Below are 20,761 nucleotides of genomic sequence, written 5' to 3'. Positions count from 1 at the left end.
TAGATAAAATTATATTAGATTCAGAAAACAAATTAATTAGTAGAATCTATAAATTTCTTCTACGCTATAAAATGGAAGAAGAGACAGTCAAAGAAACGATGATTAAATGGGCTCAAAACATCAAACATACAATACCTTTGGAAAAATGGGAAAAGTTCTGGCAGGTAAACATAAAATTAATGAAAGCAGCGGCGTACAAGGAAAACCAACTGAAAATGTTTTATAGGTGGCACATGTCTCCAACCAGACTGGCAAAAATACAGCCTAAAAATAGCCCGATTTGCTGGAAGTGTAAAAAGACACAAGGGACCTTCTATCATTTATGGTGGACATGCCCGGCAGCAAAGAAATTTTGATCTAACATTAAAAAATGGTTGGAACAAATAACAAAAACACAGATAGAAAAAGAACCAGAAACATTTTTATTAGGAATTTTTAATAAATCATATCCTAAAGATATCAAATATCTCACAATTCACATACTAACAGCTGCAAGAATAACTTATGCAAAAAATTGGAAGCAAGAAAGAACACCAAATGAAACAGAAGTAATAGAAAAAAATCTTAGAATGTGCTGAAATGGATAGGTTAACCAAAGAAATACAAAAAGAGAAGAATCAGATTATTACAAAATATGGAATAATTGGTATAATTGGTTAAAAATGAGAAATAAACAAAAAAATATAGGGGGAAATATTACCGATTTTAAAAAAAATGTTATTAGATTAAGGAGAGGTGAAGAAATATAAGTAGAATTGTAGAATGTCACTTTGAAAAAATGCTTAAGAAGAAAACAAAATCTTTTTGTGTATATGTTGTATAAATGTTTGTTGTGTATATGTTATGTTATGTTTTTTTAATATTTATACTCAAATAAAAATTTATTAAAAAAAAAACTATGGCATGGTCGAAAACATAATCTTAGTTATTTGCATACATTTGGTGCTCCTGCTTGGATTCACATTCCCTCTCCATTAAGATGGAAGGGACAACAGAGAGTTAGAAAAATGTTTTTTGTTGGATAACCCCAACGATGCCCTTGAAGTGATGTCCCGGTGCCTGGAGGTTGTGCGGATCTGGATGGGGAGGAACAGGCTCAAGCTCAGCCCTTCCAAGACTGAGTGGCTGTGGTTCCTGGCATCCCGATATAGTCAGTTGACTCCATCACTGACTATCGGGGGCAAGTCTTTGGCCCCTGCAGAGAGGGCGCGCAATCTGGGAGTCCTCCTGGATACGCAGCTGTCCTTGGAGGAACATCTGACGGCTGTAGCCAGGGAGACCTGTCAGGTTCACCTGATCCGCCAGTTGCGGCCCTTTCTTGATCGGGATTCCCTGTGCATAGTCACCCACGCCCTCATCACCTCGCGCCTGGACTACTGCAATGTTCTCTACATGGGACTCCCCTTGAGGAGCACCCGGAGGCTCCAACTGGTCCAGAATGCAGCCGCGCAGGTAATCACGGGAGCCGCCTGGCACTCCCACATAACACCGCTCCTGCGTGAACTGCACTGGCTCCCAGTGGTCTTCCGGGTGCGCTTCAAGGTGTTGGTTACCACCTTTAAAGCGCTCCATGGCATAGGACCTAGTTATCTTCGAGACCGCCTGCTGCTACCGATGACCTCCCACCGACCTGTGCGCTCCCACAGAGAGGGCCTCCTCGGGGTGCCATCAGCCAAACAATGTAGGCTGGTGACCCTCAGGGGGAGGGCCTTCTCTGTGGGGGCACCTACCCTCTGGAATCAGCTGCCCCCAGAGATAAGGAGAATCCAAGACCTCGGTGCCTTCCGCCGTGCCCTTAAAACTTTCTTTTTTTAGCAAGCCGGGCTGGCGTAACATATTTTTAAACATATTTTTAAAATATTTTTAATCAGTTTGTTATTTTAAATTGGGGCCAAATTAATATATATCCTTTTAATTTTTTTTAATGTTTGTATTGTATGTTTTTATTGGGCTGTACACCGCCCTGAGTCCCTCGGGAGAAGGTGCAGTATATAAATTTGAAATAAAATAAAAAAATAAAAAATAAATATGAATCGAACCACTGATTGTTTAGATTCTTGTTGTCAGGAACCACTAGCATTTATTGTAGCTCTAGTGCAAAATTCTTGGAGCATGTAGGTTGGGATAAGCTTGAGCAAGCTGATTACAGAAATGATGATAATGTTATTACTGAAAATCAAATATTCAATGATATCCCTGATGAAGATATAGGTAACGTAGAGTCTACTGTAAAAGAAGAAGAAGAAGGAAGTTTAAGGGAGGAGACAGATGAAATACCAGTTATGCTTACTTGCACAATGTCTCTGCTCTGTCCCTTAGGAAAGGGATCTGCATAGGGCTGGAAGTGGGGAGAAATAAGAAAATTTGCATAGTAATGTTATCATGTAAATACTACAACTTATGTCAAAAGTTGGGATACAACAGAGTATTGGTGGCATTTGCATGATGAAGTCCTCATATCTATCATATTTTGGTGCAATTTTTGGTTTGTTATGGAAGCTGCTGGCTACTAGCTAGAAAAAAATAATATTAGTACAGTTTGTTGATGATGCATTAATGCAGTATTAATGTAAGGTGACCAGATTTTAACATTGGTAAAGCGGGACACCCACCATTTTGTGGGTGTGGCTTGGAGGTCATGTGACTGGGTGGGCGTGGCTAGCTGGTCATGTGACCAGGTGGCCATGGCTATGTGTATAGAAAAAAGTCATTTCTGACAGGTCCTCGCACTTTTGACTGGTCCTCATACTTATGATCATCCTCACATTTATGCCTGTGCAGCATTCTTAACAACCATGTCACTCATTTCACAACTGCTTCTCTTCACCATGGTGATAAGATAGGGCAAAAAACGTAAAATGTGACGACAGTCGTAAGTTTGAGGACTGGTCAAAAGTGCAAGGACCAGTCAAAAATAACTTTTTCAGCCCTCTGAGTAGTCCATATGCACAAAAGGACTAACCAGAGGGCTGAAAAAAATCATTTCTGACAGGTCCTCGCACTTTTGATTGGTCCTCACACTTATGACCATCCTCACATTTATGCCCGTGCAGCATTCTTAACAACCATGTCACTCATTTCACAACTGCTTCTCTTCACCATGATGACAAGATAGGGCAAAAATGTAAAATGTGAGGACAGTCGTAAGTTCGAGGACTGGTCAAAAGTGTGAGGACCAGACCAGTCAAAAATAACTTTTTCAGCCCTCTGAGTAATCCATATGCATAAAAGGCTACAGCAATAGAGAGGGATGAAGGAAGGGAAGGGAAATTAGAGTAGGAGTGAGGGTAAGAGAGGGAGGAAGAGAGGAGGAGAAGGAAAAAGGAAGAGGAAATAGGGAGGAGAAGAAAAGGGGGGGGAAGAGAAAGTAAGAAGGAAAGAAAAGAGAGAGGTGGTAGGTTTGAGGAGAAAGATTGCTGTACAAAAAAAAAAGATGAAAGGGAAGAAAGCCAACCCCAAACAAATATAAAGATATTAAGATAAAGAATGAATTGTTAAACTTTAAAGAATAAAAGAGAACAAATATGAATAAATAGCAATAATTAGAAACACACATACAAACATACAATGTATTTTCTTTGAACAGAATATTTGGCCGGTTCACAAATTTAAACAGTGTTTAGTCATTTCAATTAAATTTACGATTTCTATATTTCCTTTTTGCCATATTTATTCCTCATCTATTTTTTAAAAAAACCAATATTACCCTTCATCCTCATCTCTAATCTTAATCAAATTCATTTTTTCCCTTCTATTCTATATTATACCCCTTCCCATTGTCATCTATTTTTATATCCATCCTCACATTGGTTAATTATGTAATTATGTAAATCAATTAATTATATTTACCAATAATAATAAAGCAAATAATTTCCCCCATATATTCCTCCAAACCACAACTTAACCATTTCTGCTTTCAACACAATATATAATTAATAGTATCTCAATTATTACAATTCCCTAGTTAAATAGAGCTTTTTTTCTTTTGTGTTTTAAAATCTTGAACTCTCCTCTTTTGCCCTAAATTTCCCATTGTTTGCAGTTTTGCACCTACCTTTTTTGGTGAGGAAAAAGAAAAAGAAATCTCTCTCTGCCTCATTTTGCCACGTTGCAGCAAAGACCCTGCTTTACTTTCAGTTTCGTTTTTAAAGCATAGTTAGGGGGAAAAAATCTCCAGCACTCTGCAGCTAGCAACTACAGAGCCCTGAGCAAAACAGCTGAGAGCAAATCAGCTGAGAGTCGGGAAGCCAAGCTAATCAACTTGTGCTAATTAACCTATGCGGAAGTTGTAAGGGGCTGTTTTTTCTATTTTTGCAGGCATCGGTCTACTCATTTGTTTTCTTTTAACACTGATCAGCTGTAGGGCGGCCCTTTGAAGCCCCGCGGCAAGAGTTTAAACAGTTTTTTTCCCTCTAGCCATCAGCTGGGACTCAGGAGGCAGCCGGGAGCAACCCACCACTGCGCCGTGCATTCTTTCCAAAAATCGGGACTTTTTAAAAACACTGCAGGATGCAGGACAAATTGTTCAAAAGCGGGACTGTCCCGCCAAAAGCGGGATGTCTGGTCACCTTATATTAATGTTGTATTTGTAAAGTAAATTGGGCCTCAACATATGGATGTATGTGTGACTCAGAGTGCCTTATCAGTGCCAGTACAAATGCTAGAGGACAAAGATTACTTTTGAAATAAAAGGTATGGAAATAAAAAAGGAAAAATATAAATTACAAGCATTTGCAGATGACCTAGTATTTATTTTAGAAGAACCACTGGAAACTGGCCCTAAGTTAATGGGAAAAATAGAAGAATATGGAGAAGATAAAACTAAAATATTAGTCAAAAATCTTACAGAAAAACAGAAAGGTGAATTGACCAAAAAATTAGACCTACAGATAGTTAAGAAAGTAAAATACTTGGGAATATATTTAATAGCAAGATGTCTAATAATTAAAGAAGATAACTATATAAGACTACTACAACAAATGAAAGCAGATTTGGAGAAATGGGAAAATTTGCAATTATCAATGGTAGGGAGAATTGCAACTTTAAAAATGAATATTTTGCTGAAGCTACTTTTTTATTCCAAACGATTCCCATAAAAATAGGAAAAAAATTCTTTGATGAGCTAAACACAACAATTCTGAAATTCATTTGGCAAGGGAAAAAAGCAAGAATAAGATTGAAAATGTTGCAAGAAACTAAAAATAATGGGGGCTTTGGACTGCCAGATTGGGAACTTTATTATCAAGCTTCCATATTAACATGGGTGAGAGAATGGATAACTCTTGGACACAGAAGATTACTGTTTCTGGAAGATCATGACCTCCAATTAGGATGGCATGCTTTTTTATGGTATGATAAAAATAGGACTCATAGATATTTTGAAAGACAGTATATAAGAAATGCTGTACTCATAGTATGGGAAAAGGTGAAAGCAAAAATTTATTTGAAAATACCAGTTTGGCTCTCAACAATGGAAACATTTACACATCCAAATGTAGTAAATCTGGAAAAAAATCTTAACATATAAAGATATTTTGTGGAAGGGAAACTTAAAACTAAACATGAGTTGCAAAATCAAGGTGTGGACCTATCATGGTGGCCACATATGCAAATACAATCAAGATATGAGGAATATGTTAGGGTATATGGCTTCTACAAAGAGCAAACAATATTTGATCAAATAATGTTGAGGTAGATGAAAAGTTAATAAACTATGTAACTTTTTGTTAAGTTTAAAAATGGAAGATGAACAGGTGTAAAAGACAATGATAGTATGGGCAATTTTTTTTGGATATACTATAGAATTAGAAAAATGGCAAAAACTCTGGGTAAGAAACTGTAAGTTGACAATGGCAACTACCTATAAAGAAAACTTATACAAAATATTTTATAGGTGGCACTTACCAAAGATGTTTATAAACATGTCCGCCAAATGTTGGAAATGTAATCAGACACCAGGCACGTACTATCACATGTGGTAGACGTGTGAAAGCAAAGAAATATTAGACAAAAATACATGGATAGAAAAAATGTTAAAGCTGCATATAGATTATAAACCAGAAATATTTTTGTTAGGTATAGTACCAGAAAAGTATGCTAAGGGGAATTTGTATTTAATACTACATGTTTTGACAGCAGCAAGAATTGTATTTGCACAGTACTGGAAAAATGAGGAAACACCAAGAGAAGAATGTAATTAAAAAATATTATATTGTGCAGAAATGGACATACCAACATTAAAGATAAAAGAAAAAGAAAATAGAGTATTTTTGAACATGGGACTTGTTTTATAAATGGTTGAATAATAGAGGTATAAATTAGGATCTTGAAAAGTATTATTATGTAAGCAAATTGACCCAGACAATACATTGTTCACAAAGCACATATGCATGTTAAATGAAAATGTATAAATAAACTTTTTTTAAAAAAAGATTACTTTTGTAGCTAGTTTCAAGATAGTATGTCAGAATTGGATTAGATAGAATGAAAAGTCAGTATTGACTTGAAAGAGATGGTGCCAAAAATAACAGAATGGGTATTTTAGCATTTTCCTTCTGAAGATTTGCTTATCCTTTTGCAGCAAGTATGATGCCTTTGTATAGCTCATAACACCATAGGTTTAATCTTCTGAATCTTCCTTCTCTGGAGGAAATGCATATCATACTGTACAAGTGTTTTATGAGTCACAAAAAAATGCTGTATACGCTTAACAGCTGCCTCTCTGCAGAATCTGCATAATTGCCTTATGGAGACAGATTATTGGGCTGTTTGGCTAAAACTATACTGGGATTCAGGATCAAGCTCCAACTAATGCAGTGAAATGTTAATATATCACACTTGGATTATTGACTCAAATTGAACAAAGCTTTGTCTCTTGCTGTAAGGTAATCAAATTATGATACATGTCCCAACCATGTTAATATGATTTCACATCCCACATCCATTTGCTTCATCCCTTTGCCTATAACTACTTTTGAGCTTGTTTTATAATGGATAAAAGATTTTATAGTATCCATGACAGAACAAATAGTCTGGACTGAACTTGTCATCAGTCATGACCTGCTCCTTCATTTGGACAGCCTTTCTTACTTGTAAGAGCCAGTTATAATGGTTAAGGCACCAGGCTAGAGGTCAGGAGAACATGAGTTTTACTCTTGCTTAGGCAAAAAAACAGCCAAGTGACTTGGGCCAATTACAGGTAGTCCTCGACTTACAATAGTTTATTTAGTGACATTCAAAGTTACAATTGCACTGAAAAAAGTGACTTAAGACTGTTTTTCACACTTATGACTGTTACAGCATCCCCATGGTCATGTGATCAAAATTTAGACACTTGGCAACTGACTCATATTTATTATGGTTGCAGTGTCTCAGGGTCATGAGGTCACCTTTTGTGACTTTCTTACCAGCAAAGTGAATGGGGAAGCCAGATTCACTTAGCAATCATGTTACTAATTTAACAACTGCAGTGATTCACTTAACAACTGTGGCAAGAAAGTTTGTAAAATGGGGCAAAATTCACTTAATAAATGTTTTACTTAGTAACAAAAATTTTGGGCTCAATTGTGGTCTTAAGTTGAGGACTACCTGTATTCTCTCACCGCATTGAAGAAGGCAATGGCAAACCACTTCTGAAAATGCTCCCAAGAAAATGCCAGACACTAATACCAGGAGTTGACACTGAACTGACAGCATACACGCATCCCAATTTTAACTTAGGATCTCAAGTAGCATATATGGAACTCCTCCCTCTTATTTTCCTGCAAGCAGATATGTTGGGCTGAGAGAGTGGACCAAAGTGACCGAGGAAATTTCCATGATTGACCGACGTGATTGACGTGGGTCTCCTCACTACTAGTCTGACACCTTATGCAGGTATACCAGCATTTCATTTCTCAGAAGACCTGCAAGCTAGATGGATTCTGTATTGGGATTTGTGTGTCTTTCCTTTTGATTGCAAGGCTGCTGTGTAAAAAATCAGCCTATAGAACAGTGGTTCTCAACCTGTGGGTCGCGACCCCTTTGGGGGTCGAATGACCCTTTCACAGGGGTCGCCTGAGACCATCAGAAAACACATATTTTCAATGGTTTTAGGAATAATTTTATGGTTGGGGGTCACCACAACATGAGGAACTGTATTAAAGGGTCACGGCATTAGGAAGGTTGAGAACCACTGCTATAGAATATTTTATGCTCTCTGGGGGCAAAGGGTTAAAAATATTAGGTATACATCAGTTTTGATGCCATTCTCAAATTGTGTCTTGCATAAGCCCTTTGACTATTAATGAAACAGCAAATTCATATATTTCAAGATGTTTTTGTGGACTTCTGGATTTTCCTTTTCTTTTCTAGAAAACTAAAGAATGAGTTATTGGAAGTGAAACGTAAAGGTGGACGGCATCACCAGCAACATAACAGCAGGGTCTGCACTCGCTGTCAGAAAAATTTGGGCTTAATTTTTGACAGAGGTGACCACTGCCAAATATGTGGCCTGAGAGTTTGTAACAAATGTCATGTTTTAGGAACTGATGGCAGTTGGAAGTGCACAGTGTGTGATAAAATTACGTAAGTCTTGTTTTCTAATACCAGATTCATTTTCCTGATCTCTTACTTTTGTCAGAAAATATAATTATCAATAATAGGCTAGGAATGGTAGGAAGAATAAAGACATTTGGGGCTTAATTTGTTGAACCAAGACATTCATCTGAGGTCAGACTTTTCCTTGTTAACAGGGCACTGAAGTGAAAAATGTTCAGTGAGTTGCTAATAAACATTACCTTGTTTTAAGGACTCAAGAATTGTTGTGGGTGTGATGACTCAGAACCTCTTAACAGACTGCAGTGGTAGTACTGAGAACATATGGTTATCTGTAAGAATATCTTGTACAATAGCATAATGGCTCCCAGCACCAGGAAAAAGGTCAAAGGAAAAGCAAAGCATGTCATGCATTCTTAATGTATTTAGATGACATGTGAATGGTTGATGTAGCAGATCTCTAGAATAAAAAGCTTCTCAAAGTCTGGAATGTGCAGAAATAAAATTATGTTTTGATGTTATCTATGTATTATTAGTATTACTGTATATTTTAATATAAAACAATGGAAACACTTTTAAATATCTTTTAACAGAACATGAAGAGAATGACAAAAGAAGTAGTGTAGCATATTATCAAAGATCAAATCTCACTTATAACGTACACACAAAAGAGATTCCCTGCAAAGGGGGGGGATCCTCCCATGTACTGCAGGAACAGACCTCAAATCTGGCAAAAACACCAGTGAATGCCAACATTGTGATCTTTTCAGAATGCTGGCATTCACCAGCATTGCCCCTCCCCACTGGAAGGCTCAGAAGACCCAGGCCTCTCCCTGATAGTCTATTTAAGAACCCGCACAGTCCCTTAATAACTGCAACTGAAGAGCTGGGATTGTGGACATGAAACGAAGCATTCATGAGGCTCCTCATTCAGTGACCAAGATTTCAGGCTCAAATGTGGTCATATGTGGAGGACTACATCTAAACTGCATTCACCTCCTACTCCCTGTTTTGTGCGCAGTTGGGGCTGACCCAGTTCAGTTATGTGAACCAATAACTGTCAATGCAAACAAGGCATCTGTCTTTGAAGTGGGAAAGGATCTGTATCCTTGGAAAGGCTCTTGTGACTTCTTCCAAGATTGTTGCCCTTGCAGGTGTACATCCATACACATCAAAGGCAGTTCCAAAGAAATGTCTCTTCGTGCACGTGCAGAGAATTAGGGATATTTTCCAAAGCAGCCGCTTCAATGTTTTAATTTAATTTAATTTAATTTAATTTAATTTAATTTAATTTAATTTAATTTAATTTAATTTAATTTAATATTTAAATTTATATACCGCCCTTCTCCCGAAGGACTCAGGCCGGTGAACAGCCATAGATAGTTTTGTGGAAGAAACATTTCAGGAACTAACAGAAGGTGAAGTATCCCTTTCAGAAGTTTTGCACAGTCCTAAAATGCTAGCTTAGTGAAATAAAACTCCCTTCATTTAGTATAAGCAATAGTAGGTTAAGTGAAGGTAATACCAAAGTTTCAGCATCACAGTGTTTCTGGTTATTTTTATCTTACAGCTATAAAAGGTTTCTAGATTAAAATCTTTATTAAGTTTGCTTTGTTTATTGCTACAAATAAACAACTTAAGGTTTAATTTTTACTTTGTATGCAAACAAATTGAAACACTGGCTTTTCACATGTCTCTCCCTATTTACTAAATAAACCTAATTATACTAGAGGGTTTCCTTATTCCATAAAAATACATGAGATATAGTTGAGTAGTCAGCAGCTTGGATAGATTAGTCATTATTTAGGATATATACGCATTGTAAGCCGCCCTTAGTCTCCGGAGAAGGGTGGCATATACATTGAACTAATAAATAAATAAATATATTATAGGCTTTATAGTAGCCATAGTCACAAATATTAATCTCCCTGCTATAGTGTTTTCTTGAATGGATCCTTCTTAAATCAAGAGTGGCCAGTTGATGATTTCAGAGTAGTCATCTACTAGAGGCTGATAAAATCAACATGATGGCTCTGACCATAACCCACTGCTCTTTATTTTCTTTGGTCACTTGTGTTCTTGGTCTAATTCCAAAAATTCTCTGCAAGGAATCAGATCTCTGGAAAGATCTCCCTTCTTTTACAGCCTGGTGCATGGGAGGGAGGGAAGGTTTTAAAAGAAAAAAAAAGCAACCCATTCATTAGCTGATTTGCAGCAATCAACAGGGAAAAAAATATTGCCCACTTCTACTCAGAGACTAATTTCCAGCTTCATAAGAATCTTAATAACAGTGTATGATGAGTTTAAAAGAACCCTGAAGGCAACAGTTTAATTTTAATGGGTTTATTTGGTTACTTGTTCAGACTGACAGGACCCCTTGCCATCACAAATTTGATTAACCACTTTATCTTAATTTAGCTTAAATAACCCATTTGAAACTTTAGATTGTTTACTGTATATTCGTGACCTCAAGGCTTTATTGCTTGACACGTTATTGGTATTGGTATTATGAAGCTCTGGTTCAGTGGTGAAATCTGAACCAGTTTACTACCGGTTTGTTGGCTGCACATGCGCAGTGCGCATCACGCACCAAATGCGAGATGTGCATGTGCAGTGCATGCCAAAAGGAGGCATGTGGTAAGTAGAACAGCGCACGAGGGGGAGTGATCAGCTGTGGCGCGCAATCTTTTTTTTTTTTACTTTTAAAAGCATTGCTTTTAAAAGTAAAAAAAAAAGCCTCTGATTGCGTTGCTCAGCTGGGATTGTCAGAGGCTTTTTTTTTAACCTTTTAAAAGCATTTTTTCTACAACCTCTTCAGCCAAAGAGGTTGTAAAAAAATGCTTTTAAAAGTAAGGATAAAAGCCTCTGATGGGAATGGGGGGAAGGGATTTTTGCTACTGGTTCTCCGAACCACCCACCGCCATCGCTACCGGATCGGGTGATCCAGTCCGAACCGGGGGCATTTCACCCCTGCTCTGGTTTCTTTTAGCTCTCTGATAGAAGACACTAAGGTCCTTTCACAGTAAGATATTTGTTTTGATAAATAAAATCCATAGAAAGCAATTGCTGCCTAGTGGGGGCTCATCCCAAAGTTGGGCATTAGTGGGCACAGCCCCTTGGGTTTTTTGCTACTGTGTTTCCCCGAAAATAAGACCCTGTCTTATATTTTTTTGAACCATGAAATAAGTACTCGGCCTTATTGCCATGCACTCAAAAGCCCGATTGGGCTTATTACCAGGGGATGTCTTATTTTGGGGGAAACAAGGTACTGCTCCTTGCTATTTATTCTGCTGCCTCATTTTTCTGAAAATGCATGCTGGGATTCAAGAGAGAAGATGAGGGAATATTCCTAACTTGATGTAATGGAATCTCCAGCTAGAGTGGGGAAGAAAGGAAAAGACTGGTGGGCTTAGAGACCTTGCAGGAAAGGAAGTGTCGGAGACCTCCAAGAATTTCTGAAGCCTTTATCTGATTGTTCCCAAGAGAATGTAGATAGTCTGGTGAGATTCTTGTAAATAGGTAGGCAACAATAAAGAAGCAACTCTGATCAACTTATAGTGTTGTTCTGGATCCTTGCACCTGATATTTGTCCTGTACATTCCTTAGCATAGAAAAATAAGCAAAGGACATAGATGCAAGATAGAGGAAAATGTTTCTTCCCAAGAATCCCTTAAACTTAGAACTAGTACTGGGACCAATGGGCCTTCATAATTCAGGCAATAGATGAGGAACTGATATACATCTGAGGGATTTTTCTAAGGCCAGGGGTTCCCAATTTGTGGGTCATGGCCCACTACCGGGCCATGGCCTATTCACAACTGGGCTGTATGAGTGGTGGGCTGGTGTGTGTGAGAGAGCGGCGAGTGCCAGCACTGGCAGCCCCACTTGTGAGAGTTGGTGATGCTGGTGTCTGAAACATACCAGCAAAATTTTGTCCCAAAAGTGCTTTTTTCAAGAGGCAACTGGACTTTCTGGTTTTTTCTTTGAAGACGTTTCGCTTCTCATCCAAGAAGCTTCTTTAGCTCTGACTGGATGGTGGGAAATGGAAGGATTTATACTCCTTGCAGACAGTTGGTCATTTGCATTCTTTTAGCGGGTCGTTAAGATCATCTGGAGATTTATCTGTGTCATCAGGGTCACCTGAGTGGTGTGAATGGGTGTGGAACCTTCTTGGAACTGTTGAAAGGACTGTGTTGTAGATTAGAGATAGATGATGTCATATCCCTCCCCCTCTGTTGAGAGAGGGCTGTTCAATTTAGACATAGATGGCTTCTTTGACCCCTCTTTCTTTTTTTAAAAAAGTTTTTATTTATAAAAAATATACAAACAAACATAAATACATTAAGACAACATACAGAACAAACAAACATCAATTCAGTCCCATGACTGACTCTTAAAGTTACTACATCGGTGGGTTATTTTTCTATTTCTCTTATCTTTCTCTATTCGTATCTATATCTATGTTCATATATTTACATATTTGTATATAGGACATTATAGTTCACTCTTTATTTAATTCTATACATTCCTATTGAATAGTCAAAAATTGTTTTTATATTCCTATTTTTCCCTCCAGCCAGCTGTACCATCTTTGCCACACTAAATAGTAATCAGTATCATCTTTCTCTTGTAGTTCTTTTGTGAGCTTATCCATTTCTGTGCATTCTGTGATTTTGGTGATTATTTTGTCTTCTGTTGGTAACTGCTCAGATTTCCAATTTTGGACAAAAAGTATATGTGCTGCTGTGAGGATATGGATGATCAGATATTTTATTTCTTTGGTGTATTGTGCTGTGATTATTCCCAATAGAAAGATTTCCGGCCTCATTTCCAGTTTTTGTTTTGTATTTTCTTCAATCATTATCTTAATTTCTTGCCAGTATTGTTTTGCCTTTCGGCATGACCACCAGAGATGATAGTATGTCCCTTTCTGTGATTTACATTTCCAACACATTGGGGACGTATTTGGGAACATCTTGGCCAGGGGCGCTGGTGGGAGGTGCCATCGGTAGAACATTTTATAAAGGTTTTCCTTATAGGGTATAGACATTGTCAGCTTATAATTTATCTTCCACAATTTTTCCCAGTTGTCCAATTCAATGTTATATCCTATGTTTTTGGCCCAAGTTATCATGTTTTCTTTAACCACCTCCTCTTCTAATTTGTATTTTATTAGATACTTATAAATTTTGGTTATCATTTTCTCATCTGTACCTTATAATATTTTATCCAATTCATTTGGTTCATTTTGAAATCTGAATTGTGCCCAATCTGTTTTATATCTTGATTCTATTTGCAAATATGGCCACCAATCAATGTCTATACCCTGATTTTTTAATTCTTGTCTTGTTTGTAAATCTCCTTCATTGTTCAATAATTCTTTATAACTTCTCATTTTCTCTATGTCCATGACGTTGGGGTAAATTAGTGCTTCCATAGTCGATAGCCATCGTGGAATTTTAGTATAGTGCTTTCTAATCTCTTGCCATGTTTTGTACAATGATCCTCTGATAATATGTTGTTGGAAGTATCCATGTTGCTTATCCTTTCCCTCCCACAGGAAGGCGTGCCAGCCGCGTTGTAGTTCAAAACCCTCTAGGAGTAGCGTTCTTTTATTCTTGAGGTCTATTCAATCCCTTATCCAATTTAAAGATGCTGCTTTGTAGTATATCTCCCAGTCCGGTAGGCCTAATCCTCCCTTTTCCCGAGTATCTTGCATACACTTTATTTTAATTCTGGCCTTTTTCCCATTCCAAATGAATTTTGTTATTATTTTATTTAGTCCTTAAAGAAATCCTTTCCTGGCCAAATTGGGGTTACTTGAAAAAGGTAGAGTAATCTAGGCAGTATGTTCATTTTTATGGATGCGATTTTCCCTAAGAATGACAGTTGTAATTTGTTCCATGTTTCCAGATCCTTTCTAATTTGTTTCATTAGTTTGTTATAGTTGTCTTCTCTAATTGTTATTGCTTTAACGATAAGCCAGATTCCTAGATACTTTACTTTCTTTACAATTTGTATTCCTAGTTTGTCTTCTAATTTTGTCTCCTGTACCTTTGTCAAATTCTTTGTTAGTGCTTTAGTTTTTTGTTTGTTAATTTTGAGCCCCGCCACTTTTCCATATTCCTCTTCGCTAAAAGTTTGATTCCTGTTATTTCCGGTTGCTCCAATATAAATACCACGTCGTCAGCGAAGGCTTGTAATTTATATTCTTCTTTTTGTGTTCTCAGACCTTTTATTTCCGCATCCTTCCTAACTTCATTTAATAGTATTTCCAATGAGATTATGAACAATAGTGGAGATAAGGGACAACCCTATCTCACACCTTTTTGTATATCCAGATTATCAGTCATGTCCCCATTAATCATAATTTTGGCCGTTTGGAAAGAATATACTTTTCTAATCATGTGTAGAAATTTGTCACCGAAATCCATGGCCTCTAGTTGTAATATGAGGAAGTTCCAATTTAAGTTATCGAATGCCTTCTGTGCATCTAAAAAGATTAAGGCTACCTGTTTATCAACTCTTTTCTCATAATATTCCAGGACATTGATAATTGTTCTTATGTTGTTTTTAATCTGTCTTCTTGGGACAAAGCCGTTTTGATCTGCATGTATTATTTATTTATTTATTTATTTGATTTTTATACCGCCCTTCTCCAACAGGACTCAGGGCGGTGAACAGCTGAGATAAAACATAGCATATAAAATTTAAAAACAGTTTAAAAGATATTAAATAATTTCGGCCCACAATTTAAAACAACCCAGTTAAAACCAATTTCAAATTAAAATCGAAAGGATGGGATCAAGCCAGCCATGTATGTATTTGTGAATGATTATTTTCAATCTTTGTGTTATAACCAGCATAAATAATTTATAGTCCACATTGAGCAATGAGATCAGCCTGTAATTTTTAACTTGTGTAGGTTCTTTGACCCCTCTTTCAAACCAGTGGTCCTCTCTGTCCAAAATGTGTACTTTGCTGTCTTCAAAAGAGTGGCCTGTGTCTTTTAAATGCAGATGGACTGCTGAATCTAGTTTGTTCTCCTATGTTATGCCATGCGCTTATGAGTGGTAGTTTTGTTTCCCAAATGTACAAATCTGTGCATGGCTCGCTGCATTGTACTGTGTATACCATGTTGCTCAATTTATATCAGTGTTTTATCTTTGGGTTGGACAAGTTTCTGCCTTAGTGTATTCTTAGGTTTATCTGTGTCCTCAGGGTCACCTGAGTGGTACAAATTGGTGTGGAGCCTTCCTGGAACTGTTGAAACGACTGTATTTCAACAGTTCCAAGAAGGCGCCACACCACAAAGGATGAGGACCATATGTTACGTTTCAGGACAGAAGATTTATTGAAGCCAATAAACAAGAATCTAGTCAACTAACAGCACTAAATTGGCACTATATAAAGATCAAAGGAATTCAAGGGGGTGCTAGGCTTAGATCATTGGTAGCAGCATAAAGACTCTAAGATGATAACATGTTTAACTCGGCCCCCAGCTCTGCCGACTCTTCTACATCCTTTCCTTTATTTACTCTAAGTTTTAATTGCATATATTTGCATATACATGCATATAATTTGCATATAATTAATAGATATTAATGACCTCTTAAAGTGGACTTGATGAAATGTAGCTTAGTGTAATGAATGGCACAAATTTTTGGTGTATTGTTTCCAAAACTGGTTTTTTTTTTATCTTAGTAATTTCTAAAGCAATATTTACAAATGTCTTGGATGGGTGAGATAACCAGAGGACTAAGTGGCTATCCTAACAGTGAGAACAATTAACCAGTGGAATGGTTTGACTTCAGAAGTTATGGGTGCTCCATCACTGGAGGCTTTTAAGAAGATAATGGATAGTCACTTCTCTGAAATGGTATAGGATCTCCTGCTTGAGCAGGGGGTTGAACTAGATGACTTCCAAGGTCCCTTCGAACTCTGTTATTCTCCAACTAATGGTTAGAGTGACTTCACTGCTTTCTTTTTTAATACAGGCAGCTTAGGGTAGTAACAGGTGAATGGTTCTTTGAAGAGAGAGCAAAACGCTTCAAGCAGTCCAAGCTCCTTGGAACTGATATTGTTCGGCAGTCTATTCTTCTCAAAGGTCCAGGTAAAAAACAGGAAAGTAAAGTATGTACTTCCAAATAAATATATGGGGGCTTTGCTGAACTACAGGCTCCCAACAGCTCCAGCTTGTATGGCCAGTGGGAAATTGCATACGGGAAGAATAGTTGAGCAATTTTAGAGGATCACAGCTGCCCCAAACTGTTTAAAGTATTGCTGCTTTCTGAATTATTCTTTGCATTTTTGGAACATAGTTAATCGAGAGGGTTCCAAATATATTATTAGTACAGTACACTACAATGAATACTAGTCTCTTATCCCATTGGCTTATTGGTAAAAATAAGATCCTTCAATCCAAGTACTGTATAACATTGCAAATGTAGACCTGGGAAGATATTTCACGACATCTTGGAAAACTGTTGCCAGTCAAAGCAAATTATATAGTCAGACTTAATATAGAATAAGCTAACTTTCTATCTTACATGGTAAGATACTTTGATGTCATTTACCCAGGAAGATTTCACCAAAGACAGTACACTTTATAAGGTTATCCATACAATATAGTTTCTTATATACATTGCAGTATCCTTACCCAATCTGATATGTTCAAGATATGTTGGGACTATAATTCCCAACTGGAATTGGCTGGGGATTCTGTAAAGTGTAGCTCTAATGTATCTGGAAGGCATCAGATTGAGTAAGTCTGCATTAGAATAATCACATAGAGCTATTGGTACCAAAACATAGATATTTATCAATGATTATACACTTCTTGTGTTATATGAAGCATGCTTAACTTCTCTTTGATTTCTGATAAACTTTTGAGTCCAGCACAACATATTTGTTAATAAGTGGTGGGATTCAGCTGGTTTGCACCAGTTCAGGAAAACCGGTTGTTAAATTACCCACCCTCCACTATCAAAGTGGATCCTAGGCACTGCGCACCACTGCAATGGAGAAATGGGTAATGGAGTGGCCGGCACGAGGGAAGGAGAAGGCCGCTTTCCCTCTTTCTTCTCCCTGCTCCTCCTCCTTGTCTCGTGCCAGCCGCTCCATTGTCCATTTCTCCATTGCAGCGCAGCGCCCAGGATCCACTTTGATAGCGGGTGGTGGTAGTAATAATTTGCCTGGCCAAACTAAACTTGTAGTCTCCCCTACATTGGGCCCAGCTTCTATCATGTTACCAACTTAATTCCTTGCCCCTCTCACTTTTGCCTGCAAACTGACCAACACCCCCTGCACGCAGCTCCATGGGGAGGGGGGAATTCCTCCACTTCCCCCAAATTCTTTACCTTCCCACACAAGCTCTCGGGAGCATCAACTCCTTGTCTCTATGGTAACCCCCCTCCTCGTTCCTCAGAAACCTTGCCTCTTAAAAGAGCTGCGTCCAGAAGGCTGAAACAGCCGTGAGACCAACGTGCAGACAAGCACCCTAAGAAACAGCCTTTTGGCAAAGGGTGAAAATTTAACAACCGGTTTGCCCAGGATCAGGTTGGCTGACACGGGAGGCTTGTCCCACATGTGCAGCAGAGCTGGAGGATGGGGTTGGGCCACGCCTCCCACAACAGTGAATCTGACCCTGGGCAAACCAGTTGTTAACTTATTTGAATCCCACCACTGCGTTTAAAGCTTAAATGGGATTAATATTATGAAATATATATATCTTATTATACACTGCTCAAAAAAATAAAGGGAACACAAGCAGAAGACATCCGAGATCTGAATGAATGAAATAGCCTTATTAAATACTTGTTTGTTACATACAGTAGTTTTGTGTTCCCTTTAGTTGTTTGAGCAGTGTATAAACTACTGTAGGTAAAGACCGAAGTATTTAATAAGGCTATTTCATTCAATCAGATCTTGGATGTCTTCTGCTTGTGTTCCCTTTATTTTTTTGAGCAGTATATATTCCTACCTACTCTCTGTCTCTTTCTGGCCTTCTATTGATAGACATATGATGAAAGGATTCTATGGGGAGTAGGTCAGTACCTAAACTCTATAGCTCTCTTTTCTTGCAATTATTTCCCAGCCTTATCCCCTACTTTTTCATTTATGTTAGTTGGTCAAATTATTACAACATACATAAAACAGAAACATAGTATATATCTATCTCTATACCTAATAAAAGCATATCAAATTGTGAATGCTTTAGCTTTCAATGGTCCCAGCTTATTCAGTGAATATCTAACATTTGTGAAATAACTGGCTTAATTTTTTTTTCAGCTTGTAGGCATTTTGTTAACATAATCTGTTTCTTTCATTTTAAGATTCTTCCTCTGCACTGTTAGAAAGCAGATCCAAAGATCATTCTCCAAAAACCTTAGAGGATACATCAAAGCAAGATATGTTAGCTTCATTTACAAGTGGGACAAAATTCGTTCTCACTGGGCCTAGGAAAATAGGGTAAAGTATCCTTTCATCAAATGGTAAAATGTTACTATAATTCCAAAATACAAAGTAAAGTTTTTTTATTATGAATTACAAATCTTAAGTATAATTCAGTTATAAGCATTTAAACCTTTTCCATAAAAATGTATAGTTATCTTCATTTTATTTACATGATTGAAAGTAAAATTTTACTTAAAAAGGGATTTCAGTAACATAAACACTAACTTTTTCTCATCTAGCATTTCTCACTTTTCTCATATAAGCTATTCAGTTTACAAATAGTTTCTTCCAAATTGGCTGATATACAAGTTTTGAAGTTCACCCTTCGGGAAAAAAATATTAATCTTATTCTTCCATGTTGACAATAATGGTCTTACTTATACTGAGATAGCTGCAATTAAATCTTGAAATCATAGGTAGCAAGAAAAATTAACTATGAGAGCAGAGATATAGATACTTTAATAAGATGTAAAGAAAATGGACCTTGGGATATTTTGTGCATGTATAATCTTTCACTCAGTATTATATTAAGAGTTTGAGGAAAGCATATATACTATCTAGAAAATGTTTATCAAAAAATATAATAAATGTATATAATCTCCAGTTTAGTACTGACCAGAAATTTAGTGGGATTTACCGTATTTTTCGGAGTATAAGATGCACTTCCCCCTCCCCCCCCAAAAAAAGAGGGTGAAAATTTGGGTGTGTCTTATACACCGAATGTAGCCCTGCCCACCAGCCGGCCCCCACCCTTTGGCCTCTGCCTCCCAGCAATTTACTTCCTTGCAGCAAACAGCAAACAGCCCGTTTCAGCTTCAGCATAGCCTGATTAACACAAGCAGCTGATTGTCGATTGGATCGGCCTCCCAACCCTCAGCTGTTTCAGGCTGCAGGGATTGCCATTGCCTATTGCCACTTGGGCCTCCGCTGTTTGCTGCAAGGAGGCAAATTGCTGTGAAGAAGATTTTTTTTCCTTGTGCTAATCAGGGTGTGCTGAAAATGAAAATGAAACTAAAGCAGGCTGTTGGCTGCAAGGAGGCAAATTGCTGGGAGGCAAAGGCAGATTTTTTTTCTTGTTTTCCTCTCCAAAATAGCTAGGTGTGTCTTATAGTCTGGAGCGTCTTATACTCTGAAAAATATGGTATACTCTAATTCTTTTGGAGGACCTCAGACTGGGAAAGGCTAAAAAAGTGTACAGATAATTATTGATGAATGTCTTTAAGAACAAGCAAAGAAATATATAAATTGTTGTGTCCTTATATGGGCATCCGCCGGTGGCTGGCTAATCCACCGGCGGGAAGTTTAAATAAATGTCATTGCCCGGCTAGCTTTCCGGAGCTGTATATAAGGAAGGCTCGGCAGCTCAGCCAGCAGTTCTGTATGAGCTGAATTAAAGTGCTGAACGGACCTCTGCTGAGTCGCGTCTTCTTTTCCCTGCACCGATCTAACACTGGCGACGAAGGACACAAAAGAACTGACAGCATACCTCGTGGCATGATCGCCACAATCTACCAAGAGCTGATTCACTTGAGCTAAGTCACTGAAGCTGAACCAGATCTCGCTGGCTCCGTTCGATCCGAACCAGGAGAAATGGAAGTCCTTCATGGTCTTCATGGTCCGGTTCAGACAATTCCTGGCGGGCAGCAGTTTCACTGACCTGGACGACAACAGGAAGCAAGCCCTGTTCCTGGCTCACTGCGGCTCCGGGGTCCTGGAAAGGGCCATGGATTTCATCGCACTGCGGGACATCAAGCTGATGCCGTGGACCGAA

At 37.9% G+C, this 20,761-nt stretch overlaps 1 protein-coding gene across 8 annotated transcripts in view; it reads left to right on the top strand.

The window, feature by feature from the left end:
- The window catches only part of SYTL5 (synaptotagmin like 5), a 219,226-nt gene that overhangs the window by 139,281 nt on the left and 59,184 nt on the right, over positions 1 to 20,761 (top strand). For all 8 annotated transcript variants that reach the window (XM_034423804.3, XM_087871277.1, XM_034423803.3 and 5 more), the window contains exons 3-5: positions 8,353 to 8,565; positions 16,533 to 16,648; positions 18,870 to 19,005. In XM_034423804.3, coding sequence (XP_034279695.1) covers positions 8,353 to 8,565; positions 16,533 to 16,648; positions 18,870 to 19,005 — 465 coding nt within the window. The remainder of the gene's footprint in view (positions 1 to 8,352; positions 8,566 to 16,532; positions 16,649 to 18,869; positions 19,006 to 20,761) is intronic.

Source organism: Pantherophis guttatus, chromosome 5, assembly GCF_059756535.1.
Source record: "Pantherophis guttatus breed Tessera chromosome 5, ASM5975653v1, whole genome shotgun sequence".
Taxonomy (NCBI): Eukaryota; Metazoa; Chordata; class Lepidosauria; order Squamata; family Colubridae; genus Pantherophis; species Pantherophis guttatus.
Note: the sequence above shows the minus strand (reverse complement) of the source record. Positions and strands in the feature narration are given on the sequence as shown.